The sequence below is a fragment of the Phymastichus coffea genome, unplaced genomic scaffold (genome assembly GCF_024137745.1).
Source record: "Phymastichus coffea isolate CEN01 unplaced genomic scaffold, Cenicafe_Pcof_1.1 PCOF00057, whole genome shotgun sequence".
NCBI lineage: Eukaryota > Metazoa > Arthropoda > Insecta > Hymenoptera > Eulophidae > Phymastichus > Phymastichus coffea.
The window spans coordinates 1,260,584-1,273,394 of NW_026706868.1; the positions used below are offsets into that span (position 1 = coordinate 1,260,584).

The following is a 12,811-nucleotide window of genomic DNA, read 5'->3' on the forward strand; positions in this document are numbered from 1 at the left end:
CCCGAATGGAGCAATTAACCGGCAAAAACGAATTCCAGCCCTTCTTTTCCGAACAATTCAGCTCTGAAGAAAAAAAGATTCATCAATGGTAGCGATAAAAATAACTGAAATTTTCTCGGGAGCCCCCATCTCGCAGACAATAGATCCAGAAATTAATAAAATAAATCGAATTTTTTGTTCTTCCAAAACGACGACAAGTCAGCTATGTCGACAATGCCCATCATTACAAAAGAGGAGAGCACGCGCGCGTGCCCCGGAGGCAACTGCACTCATTATTGACTTTAAAGCCTCTCGCTCCTCGAAAATCTCTTCTCTCGCTTGATGCATTGTCCGTGGAGAATTGGTCGAGGGCCTGAAAAGCCACATCACCCCCGTCACTTTAATCGATGTGGCTCGCGCAATCATTAAGAGGGAGAGTGAGGGACCCCATCCACCTGATTAACGAGGCAAATTGTTAGATAAATGGAGGACGAAAGTACTTTGAGCCGCGCGTACTCTCGCTTCAGGTTATTTATCTTGACTTAGACCTCTTTCCTTTTTTTCCCGGCTGACCAATCGGGCTGGGTCTGTTTAAATTGCTCGTAGTAATTTTTTGAAAACTGACTGCGAGTACGTGCACCGTATAAATTGTTACTCTTCAAACTACTAAAAAGCTACGCCGCACTGCTCGCACCCCCGTGAAAAAAGAAGGATCCTCGTATATTTTTACATTTGAGAGAGCAATGAGAAGAGTGGCGAGGGGGAGGCTCATTAAATCGCAGATTCGTTTTTCGTAAAGAGCCCCGCTACAAGTTACACGCATTAAGTCAGCTGCTTTTGTATTTTCGAGGAAAAAGTCGTGTGCGTTAAGCCTGGCACATTGTTTCTGTGCGCCCCGAAACTTATTACCTCCAAGAGTGCAGAAATGCCATGCCGACAAAGCGCCGCGCGCGAACTTCCAAATTAAAATCCATTGTTCGCGAAAACAATGACTGCGGTCGAGCAGCGGCGCAGCAGTCAGCAGCACGAAAATCAGCCATGAAACAAAGACAATAGGCGGAAAAAGCGTTCGCGCCAAGGCCAAAGGAGCCGGCGCTTCGATGATCGATAGTAGCACCACCTTTGGTCGGTAGCCGCTCGCGCCGCGAAAGCCTAGACGAATCCATTAGCTGAAACCGGTCTCGCGCTCGCTTACACACAGCTCGGATGGAATTGGATTTTTGTTTATCCAGCGTGTGCATATTGCAAAATGTGCACCTGCCACATTCCTCGCTGCAAGACTGCTTTCTGCGGCTAATTGATTCATTACACTCCGAGTTGCCTTTTGCTTTTTCTTCTCTGCGAATATTCTCAATTAGACATGCATTCGTCAGATTCTTCAAATCCGCAGTCGATTGCGCGCAAATAGAATCAGGCCGCGTGTAATCGCACCTTTACTTGTTGCGTATTTATGAGGCTCGCCTTTAGTCGGCTTGTCGCACCTCTTGCGGAAATGCAACATTGATAATGAGACCCGCTCATCCGCGTGATTCGACAAAACAAAGAAAAAACAATTCGTCCATTTACTTCATCGGCCCATAAAAACAGAAACAAGCCACGAAGACGATCCGCACAGAACTTAATGAGATATTTCCAGGAACTAATGGCTCGCTTTTAATTGGTTAGTTAATATCAAACAGATGACGCAATTATGCGTCTAATAGCGTCAAAGGGAGGTGGAGAGAGCGAGGTTCTATTTTTTTGTGCGTCCAGCCGAATTCATTTGATAATTTGCTTCTTTTTCATCCGCAAACTCTGCGGGAATTTCACGTTTAAAAAGGCTTTTAATTAAAAGGCCGGATAAGGCTAGTTTGATTGATGATTGAATTGTCGATTAATAGAAATTCGCGCCGTCTACAAAATTTCAATTAGGAGCCCGATACATTTTCACGGCGAGGAGTTTGCAACAATAAGTTTCGATTAAAAGTAACAAAAAGAGAAAAGGAGCAAAAAAAAAAATGAAAAACGAAACCGGCACCCACGCGAAAACAATTTATACGCAGAAGCGTCGACAGATTGGCCCTTTTGTGGGCCCTCGCGAGAAAGAACGAGAAGGCTCCGATTTTACGCGCAGCTTTGTTGTCGAAGGAGGCTATAAAAATCGTTTTCACGGCTCGCGAATTCCCAAAGAGCGAGGGCCGAAGCGTGCCGATTTACATTTGGTAGTGGGTAGCCTCCGTGAGATGCTTTCGAAAAGGAAGTTGCGACAATCGAGAATTGTCACCTACTCGCGCCCGCGGATAACGACATTCTGGCACACGATCTTTTTCATTTTTGTTCACAAGTATCTGCGGTATTTTTTTTCCCTTTGGGTCGCTAAGGTATACTTTTTTTTTAATTAATACGTTATGGACTGTGGCAAGAATCGAAGGTTGTGGTCGATACTTCGCAACCGCAATGAACTAACTACGTTGTTACAGTTCACAAAACCGTGAACACAACTCTTGATCGTTCAAAAACAAAGCCTCGTCAAGTGCTTTAGTATCTCTTCGTATTCATCAATTTCCACACAACGAGAACCGATGTACTCGTAACGTCAAGATGGACGAAAAAAAAAAAAAATATATCTTTAAAAAAAAATCAGAGCAATTTTTCAAACAACAGCACGGGTATTAGAATTTCATCGGACTCACTCGCCGTGCTCGCAAAATGTTTAACGTTCCAGGCTAAAAAGTCACGCGAATCGAAATTGTTGCATCGAGTCTGGCGCGTAAACACGAGGAGAAATTCGATAGCAATTTGGCGAGAGCCCGAGACTTCCAAAAATGACCTACTTTATATTCTAATCCAGCGTCCGTGGGAGTAGCCGCGGGAGCTTGGACGATGTAATAATCAGTGGCGCGCGGATCGATTTAGATTTCGGCTACCGCGTACCCCTAATTCATTTCAGCGAGACGCGAAATTACTTTGGCCTTCCGCGCTGTGCTCCGCTTGGCTATACTCTCTCGATCGGTGCTGCTACTGCTGCTGCCGGTGTCTGCATTCCGGAGGCGCAAAAAAGGTATCGGCATTCATGCCGCGATTTTAATGGCCACCAGGCGAATAAAGAAGCCCACGAGCTTCGACGATAATTACGGTACGTTCGAGAAGAGAGGGAGAGGCTTATATATGCAGAGTCGTCCATTTGCCTATGCGCGCGCTACGCACGTTTCTTTTGGCGATTGTTCAATTTTCTTTTCTTCAAGTTAACGAGTCTTTATCCTGTTTACTGTGCATTTTTTGTATATTTTGGAAGAAACTTTTCGAGTTTTATCGTTGAATGTGAGTCTCCTCTATTTAGACGAATGACCGGTTAACATTACACGCTGTTACTCTGATACTTTGCTGCGCACCAACTTACATGTGAAACTTGATGGATGTTTTCGTGATAATTATGAGGTTTTAATGGTGAAACTTGAGCGTTAACGACAAATAATAATAGGAATTTAACGGCCTGAGGATAAAAAGATGCTCTCGGTACATGAAAAGTTTTGACAGTCGCGGCCGAAAAGAGCACGATACTGGCTGAATATGTACTAATTTGAATACGCGATGGCCCTTAATAACGACTTATGAGGAATAATTAAAGCAGTCGTCGTTCACGTGAAGGGAAAGAAGCACACTGGCATCAGATGCATACACAGGCGGTATATATTCTTTGTGCGTTGCGCTTCTCACGGTTTCTCGCAACGCCCAACTTGGCTTCCTCTCGCAGCTTAATGACCGATTGCTTTGCGCGGCTTTTTGCCGACTCTGCCAAACCGTCCATTAAGCATTGCGCGTTTCACGCCTTCCTCAGCGAGGCAAAAGTAAGAGAAGAAAGAAAAGTTGGCTAAAATATCATATATGTGCCCTTTCTCGCGGCAGCGCCAGCGAAATGAAGCTATGAGAGAGTCGTAAGAGCGATTTTTATATCGACGGAACGCGAGAAGATTGAGTCGTTAAGGAGCCGCGATTCAATCGCGCGCACGCTCGATCGATTTTTCATGCAAATCCAATCATCAATTGCTCAGTCCAGTGCACGAGCGCTCTTACGTAGCAGTCAAGTAATTTATATCAATGGCACGGGATACCACGAGTGCAAGGTGTTAAGTCATCGAGAAAGCTTCTCACGTACGCGATATAGGTCTTCTTTTCAAAGCTCCCCTGCACATTTTCGTTCTAACTTGACGCTATTTGCACTATGCCAAGATACTGCTTCCTATCAGACTCGTAAATAACAGCACGGCCGACGGCTTTCAATATAAATAAATTGGACGTTTAATCTTTGTTTGTCGAGCCAATATAAAGTATGATTTTTTTCGAGCTTTACTCTAGATTATCACCACAACGAAGAAGCAGCTCTACACTTTAACGTAATTTACCAATACAGCACGAAGAAAAAATAAAGATACGACAAGCCATATTCGGCCTCGACTTATCTTGTGTCAATAGCTTCCTCATTGACAAGAGTTTGTCTATATCTAAAAGTGAATCGCCTATGTAGAAAAATCCAAATACCTCGGATCATTTCGGACTGCCAAGTGATAATATCCTAAGCGATCCAGCCACTCATGCTTGCTAATCTGGATCTAAACTTGGCCCGCGAACAGGAAGTACGCAATAAGAATGGTGAAGTACGGCTCTTTTGTCATACGAACGTCCATTAAACAATCTTTCTAGTTTTTCTTTATCAACTTGTAAATGCATACACAGAGCATGTCAAATATCCAGAACGATTTTGCGCAAACTAACAAAAATGCAGTTTTTTTTTAACCTCTCCCCAAGCGTCTTTAATTCCAACTTAATTATTAACGTTTCAGCCGTATCAAGTCTCAAGACTCAGTTAGTTCCACGCTTCGAACGCACCCTCCAAAAGTCCAACGATGGCGACGCGCTCGTTAACTTCCTGCGCGTGCGCTCGAAATGAAAGGTGCAACATTGAGCGACGCGCCTTTTGTCTTGCTCTCTCGCGCAAGATAACACTGTTTGCTCATTACAGTAGACAGTGCACACGACAAACAGATTTATATACACCGAAATCAGCGCTTCTTCTGCTCTCTCTCTCTCTCTCTCTCTCTCTCTCTCTCTTTCTCTCTTTTGAGCTGCTGGAGTTTCAGCTGCTGTACAGGTATTTGAACAATTCAAGGGAACAAAGAAATTCTTCGTGGAATCGCTGCGAGAGACAACGTTCTTTTTTGTCTTCTTACTTGTTCTCTTAAAGACGTTTTCGAGTTGCAAAAATATTTTGAATATTTAAAACTTGAGTCGAGGAAAAAACGTATCTTAGAATTTCCCATTGAAGCCGGCAGTTTACTAAACTCGTGCGCGCGACTCCATTTAACAATCCAGCAACGCGCTGAAAATTTCTGCTCGTTATAATGTAGACGGATGAAAAAAACAATGTGCGCACGCATCTGACGTCAAACACAACGTTTAGTCTCTTAAAACGATCGGCACGCTAATAACTCGATCGCGCGTCAGAACATCGTCTCGCACGATTAATTGATATTATCGGCAAAAGAGGCTTGGCTACGGTCGACTTGGTCATTGTCGCTAATTGAAATAAGCAAAGAAAGCCTAGGAGTAAAGCTTCGGAAAATACCAAACGAAAAGATCAGTAGCAGCTGCAAACGTTCTTCTGTTTTTTTTTGCTATCAAGCGTCTGCGATCGTTGTCTTTATACGCGCTGCTTGCGCGCGTCTCCGCATACGTTTCTCTGGTTCGCGCGTGGCATAATGAGGGATGCAGATTGGTTGTTCCGGCTAGATGGTGCGCAGTTCCCCTGCCGAACTTACGGAGCGTTGCAAGCACGCGCCGCCCGTGCTTCCTCCGGGTGTCCGCTCCACTGGGCCAACACACTGCGATGAATCCAATCGAAACGTACACTTCTGTTATTATTATTTTTCCTCTTTTCCGTGCTTTTTACCGCCGAGTTTCAAAACGAAGTTTATGATAAGAGACCCCTTGCTGATGATGATGCCAGAGAACTTCCCGTCTACGGGGTCATACGAGATAAATGCGCCGCGCCACGCCGAGGGACGATCAAATAAAAACAGCCGGTTCGTCCCGGGTCGCGTGCTGACCCCCGACGGATGCCTCCACAAGCCAAGCTTCGTGCGATAGTGCGCAGCGTCGTTTTCTTTTCTTTTTTGCGGTAGAGGCCTTAATGTCGAACGGGAGATTAAAGTTGGAGTTTTTTTCGAGGAGGGCTTGCTGCTGGCTTGTTTATTTACCGCGCCGCTTCATTTATCCAGATTAACTTAACTAAAATCCATCCTGAGGAGGCTGCTGGAGGACAGTTTTTTCAAAGACGACTTTTCACTCCTAACGCGCAACCTGAATAGCCGTCGAAAAGGCATTTTCAATCTGCTTCACTGTCAAAGTCTGATGTAAGCAATACTCGCAGTCGATTGACACACACGCTCGTCGAGCTGTTTCGGGACCATCGTGCCACATTATAATAATAATGTGCTTTTACGAGGCGCGCCAATGAAAGCCAATGAAAACATATCCTCTCCGAGCAAAATCAATTAAGTTTGCGGGGTCCCGAAATTATTTACGACGACGGCAAATTAAGCCTAACAATTAGCGAACCCGTAAAACAGCCTATAAAAGCGCGAAGGCGTATAGATGAACGTTTAATAATCGTAAAACCGACGCCACTTAACGTGCCTCGGCTGGCGCAGTCGTATGCAACATCGGCTCCGTTGAAAAATGAATACGTCGATCGTTCATCGATCGCGCAAGCGAGCGCGCGCGGACGCGTGGAGGCCGTGACGATAAACACAAAGATAATTAGGCTTTCCATGTGGCCGCGCTCTCGCGCCGGCAATTAAACTCCCAACCCCCTTACTTCCCGCCTTTTATCTTCGGTTTCGAGTGTGCAAGGCCATGCACAGGCGCGCGCGCGCGCACACCTGAGCACTTGAAACGTTGGATTTCCGTCTCGCCGCGCAAAATCCCTCGCGTGTGCTCACGAGCAGATCTTAACCGCGATTGTATGGCACGTGGGATTATCGTCTTTTTTTACAAGCTGAATATTACTTTGGTTATCGTCGTACGACTATTTAGGCCATTATATACACTCACATTTATACTTCCTGTGAATTTACTATGTATTTCAGCAATCACGAAGCAAAGACGGAGGCCGAATTCATCGACTATTTCCATAAATATTGCAGTGAGGTTTTAATGAAATGAATCTGGAAAAATTACGTAAACCGTTCAAGTCAGGTTTAATAAACGATAAAATGCTTGAAATTTTAGCAGTGTCTGATCGTCTGCAGTGATCGACACATCGCGCACATGCGACACGCGGCTCCCAAAAGTTTTCCTCGAAGATAACGCGCTCAACGCGACTCGCGAGCAACTAGCAAAAGAAGCAAAATGTTAAAATTTCTCCGAGTGGATATTCATACTTACACGAGCGTGATAAATATTATCTGAGATCTCTCTTCGTTGTGGCCTCGCCAATAATAAGAATTCATCGTATTGTCGTTGCAGCTACAGCGACGCAGACTTGCTGGAATACTCATTACGCACAGTTTCTTGATAAGAAAAAGATGTTGCAACGATCAAAGCGCAATCTCGCTAAGGCACTGTAATTAAAACATTATCGAATCCGCTGAATGTACGCGCTTTCAAGATTGCTATGTAAAGGCGAAAATGCTACTAGTTTTGATCTTTTCCACCAAGCTACGAAAAACCTCGCTCGCTTTTCGAGATACATCTCACGTATGCCGCGTAAACACCTGCAGAGATGCTATCGAGGGACATCGAACCTTCTTCTGGGAAATCGCGGGTGAGTTCATTCCCGACCGATTCGCACAATGTTATTACACATACCCCTGTCAATTCGGCGGGTTCACTCGCCTGAAAGTGATTGGGACTCGCCTTGAAGTCTGCTTGCTTTAAGTGATTACTGTACCAAGAAGAAACTCACAAACGTTATATGCGCTTATTTTTAAATAAAAACAATTGATTGCACTTAAAACTTCTAATTTAACATGTCAAAATACATATTGAAAACATCTTTACACAATGCGAATCAAATAGACACAACAAATAAGCCAAATCAGGTAAAAATCATTACTCAACGTGACTTTACATGTAAAAGACTATTCTAGCAAAAAACTATAAGATAGATATTAGTTCAACATATGTATCAATAGAGGACCGAATTGCCCATTTTAATCGCACGTTATATGGAACTGCGTACAGTACATACACACATAGTAAGTGAAAAAAAATTGGTCAAAGTAACACAAACGACGTGAACTTAAATAAAAGATCATCAGCTCAGGTAGAAAATCAACCATATATTAGATATCAACTGGTTACGGCGCAGATTGTAAGGATTTTTGTAAATAATCAACAGCACTAAATACAGATAGACTACAACTGTTGAGCATAAAATGGTAACGATATTTGTATCTAGGAAGATGTTTTAACATATTTGAAAATATTTAATAATTCGAGAAACGTTGCGGTAAATTAATAAGTTAATTTATAACAATATTAATGTACACGTATCTATGCGTACAGAATAATAGATGCGACGCTTTTTCTTGATTAGATAATTTATTTAAATAACTTATTTTACAATAATTTAACTTCTACTAAAATACCCGTAGTATAGATTCAAAATTAAAATGACATAGTATTCCAAGAAATTCAGAGTAACTAATGCATCCATGATCCGTTGCATTATAGGAGGTAATACTATATAGTACTAGATGTAGGTATAGTACTATAGCAATATATATCTACACTAGCAATATTTCTTCGGGAACGACTGGAGGTGATTCAATTAAAGAAGATAGACTATGAATTACAAGTGCATAACGATATTTTAATTTTTTTCAGTGATGCAAAAAATATTTAATTAGTTTTATTATTCTTTTATAAAAAATGCACAAAGGACAATAACTGTTGTATATCCTTATATGCTTTTTAAAATGTTCCCGTTTTGTCTAATTTTCTAATAAGGTCCATTACAAATTATTCGCTATGTACCAATTTACGTAATACACCGCCAATAATGATTGCTGGAAAAGAAAGTATTTCATCAATCAAAATATTTGTATTCAACAATATTTTATAAAATAATATACTTGTATGCTTGAAGCGAAAATTCTTAAAATATTTATGCAGTTTTATCATTTACCTCCCTCTTTCCAAAAACTCAAATCTTATATAAAACATCAAATAACGTAATATTCACGAAAATGATAATAAAATAATGTAAATGTCATTCAGAGCTTTCTAACTGTTGTTATTCGTGAAATATTTTCTTTTTGTGCAAAAAAACCATTTTGCAACTGAGTATATATAAGATTGTTTGCTAAGATAAAATGAGAGATATCAGTAAGACATGTTTATAAAAGGAAACATTTCCAAGCCTAAAGAAGTTTTACTTTCAAGTAACAAATTAAAATGACTTGGATACCAGCTGGTTATAACGGAACTTGCTACAAAGGTTCTTGCAGTCAATCAACAGCACTATTCTTGGCATTCTTGATGAAATATTTTGGCAAATCTTATGACGACCTGTTCACAAAAGTTAATAAAAATGAGAATAAATATCTAAATACATTTGATTTTATTATTGTGGGAGCGGGGAGTGCTGGGTGCGTTCTCGCTAATAGATTGAGTGAAATAAGAAATTGGAAGGTAACGTATTTCACTTTTAGAATGCATTTCCTTGATATTTTATCATTTTTATCAGGTGTTGTTATTAGAAGCCGGTTTTGAAGAACCATTTGCCGCGAGCGTGCCCGGACTTGCTACACAATTGATAAATAGTAATATCGATTATGCTTACCGAACGAATGATACACCACCCTATAATTACATGCGTGGCAAAGTCATGGGTGGTACAAGTTCTATCAATTCCATGTGGTATGTAAGAGGAAGTAAAGAAGATTATAACGGTTGGGCAAAGAATGGAAATAATGGCTGGAGTTGGAAAGAAGTTTTACCATACTTCAAAAAATCTGAAAATGCAAGAGATTCTAATGTAAGTTACAAGTTAATAATGTCAATTGCATTTCATTACTGATCGCCAGATTGAAATTTCACATTTCTAACATAATCGAATCTTGATAAATATGCTCACTGTCCAGTGTTAATAAATTGTAGTACATATTCTTACTCAACAGATTCGCACTGAGTATTCACAATATCATGGCACTGGAGGATACTTGACAGTTGAAAAATTCCCGTCAGAAAATGAAAACTTGTCAAAATTTTTGAATGCTTTTAAAGAGCTTGGATTTGAAGAAACTGATTACAACAAAGGTGATCAAATAGGCGTTTCTCCAATACAATTTACAAATACTCATGGATCTCGATTAAGTTCAAACGGAGCTTTCATAAGACCTATTAGAAGCCACAGATCCAACCTGATTATCAAAACGAATGCTCGTGCGGTAAGAATCATCTTTGATAAAATAGCGAAACGAGCAATTGGAGTTGAATATAAAGTAACGATGGGCAAACAAACTATTACTAGAAAATCATATGTAAAAATAGAAGTTATAGTTTCTGGTGGCGTGATTGATTCACCAAAGTTATTGCTACTGTCAGGAATTGGTCCTATAAAAGATCTACAAAATTTAAATATTACGGTGATTCAAGACTTACCCGTGGGACAAAATTTTCACGATCACATGATAATGGCCCAACCTTTACGAGCATCCAATGGCAATATTTCATCTACCAGCGTAGAAACTCGTCAGAATGATCTTATCCATTGGATGACGACTCACGAGGGTCCATGGTCTTTTACTAAATTTGTTAGCATCACAGCATTCTACCAGACGCCATGCGAAAAACTACCTGGAACGGCTGATATTCAGTATGGCATATTAGGTATTCCAAAACGAGAGAGCGATATCGGATCTTACTTCGATAATGTCAGTATTGTAACATTTCTACTTACCCCCAAAAGCCGCGGTTACGTAAAGCTCAATAAAATAGATCCTCAAAACGGTCAACCAGAAATCCAAGTAAATCCGTTTACGGATTCTCATGATGTAAAAACGATGATAGAAGGATTGAAGCTTGCTTCTCAATTGATGGATTCTAAAACACTGAAAGCTAATGGTTTCATGCGACCGACTGCGGAAAAGAATTGCCAGAATCACGAACTTAATAGTGACGATTATTTTAAATGTTTAATAGAAAAGCGTATGAATATAGATATAGGAGCACACGGGGTAGGGACATGTAAAATGGGCCCAAAAACTGACAATAATTCTGTTGTAGATCCCGAATTGAAAGTCCGTGGTATTCATGGATTGAGAGTAATTGATGCATCTATCATGCCTCAAGTTATAAGAGGTAACACAAATGCACCAACAATTATGATTGCTGAAAAAGGAAGCGATTTGATTAAAAAAGATTGGCTATATAAATAAAAGTTCTTAAAAATGCCGTTGAAGTAAGACGTATGTATGCGTTGTTATGACACAAGAGTAAATCACAACAAAAAATGTTTTCTATTTATATCTGATTCGCGTATTACTAAAATATTTATAAAAAAATGTGTCTTTATATTTGGAAAATAAAGTATTTGTACGTAAAATCTGATTAAAAATGAAAAACTAACATAATCGGCTGAAAGGGGCTGCGTTGAGCGAATCTATCATTACTTTCCTCAAAGAATGCACTTATAAATATGATAAGATAACAGCTTAAAATAAAAATGTTAATGCTCGACAATTGACTAAAGCGACTCGACAACAATAGAAAAAACAACGCATGACGCATATATCTTTGAAAAGTCGTAAAATAACGCCAATAAAGTTCGGAAACGATCGATGCCAAAGACACACGAGCGAGCGAGGGTGAAGAGATCTCTCATGTGCAATAAAGCGCAGGAAAAAGAGATCTTACGTGCACGTACATCACGAACCGTGCAGTGTTTCATTTTCGATTCAGATTAGATCCAGCGAGTCTCTGTCTGGCTTCTCGGTTGAGATTTATGTTATTGTCTTCTCGATCCGGCGCACGATGAGCGAGCGAGCGTACAAGCGGCCGCGTGCAAGCATACTTGCGCGCGTGCACCTGCCGCCACCGACGCCGAACGTATATACATACATACATACATACATACATACATACATACATACATACATACATACATACATACATACATACATACACGCGTGGGTAATGCACGGGTTATCCTTGACATTATTCGGCAACCGTACATTACCGGAACGTATGTATGCGACCGCTAATAAATGACCACTCCTCTTGCGAAACGTCCGCGCGAACGTAATGCTCTCGAAGCGAAACCAAGCGAGAGAGAGCATTATTCTCGCGGTAAAATGATACTCACCCTTGCCGATCCGAGTTCGTGACTTTCGGCCCCGGTCCAAAGCACTGCGATTTGTTACCTTCTTGTCTCGAATCTTTTTTTTCTTTCCTTTTTGGGATCAGCAATTTTTCAGGTATGAAGGTGAGATCTATCTGGGATATTTCTCCAGATTTATTACATCCAAATAATATTCATTTATTATCTGTAAATATCTTCTCAGAGACGGTTTCCGAAATTTTTCAAAAAATCTCACTTTTTACATGCATAAAATGTTTTCATCAGCTTGACAGTGAATCACTGATATTAACATGTTGAAAATTTAAGTATAATAAATAATCAATTTTACAATTAGCGCAACTGATTGGCGAACAGCGAGGAAAGAATGCTAAACTATTTCACTTGTTTGTTCAATGTGAATCTGTTGTGTGCAACAATGGCGAATAAACAAATTATAACACATCCTCAATTCATCGGAATGAATGGAGAGGAAGAAGGAAATAAGCACGC

At 40.7% G+C, this 12,811-nt stretch overlaps 1 protein-coding gene across 1 annotated transcript; it reads left to right on the forward strand.

The window, feature by feature from the left end:
- Nucleotides 1-9,414: 9,414 nt before the first annotated feature.
- On the forward strand, nucleotides 9,415-11,494 carry LOC131666155 (glucose dehydrogenase [FAD, quinone]-like). The gene is made up of 3 exons (XM_058938565.1): nucleotides 9,415-9,651; nucleotides 9,707-9,997; nucleotides 10,140-11,494. Exons 1-3 carry the CDS (start codon nucleotides 9,415-9,417, stop codon nucleotides 11,397-11,399), a joined length of 1,788 nt encoding a protein of 595 aa, XP_058794548.1. The 3' UTR covers nucleotides 11,400-11,494.
- Nucleotides 11,495-12,811: the final 1,317 nt, after the last annotated feature.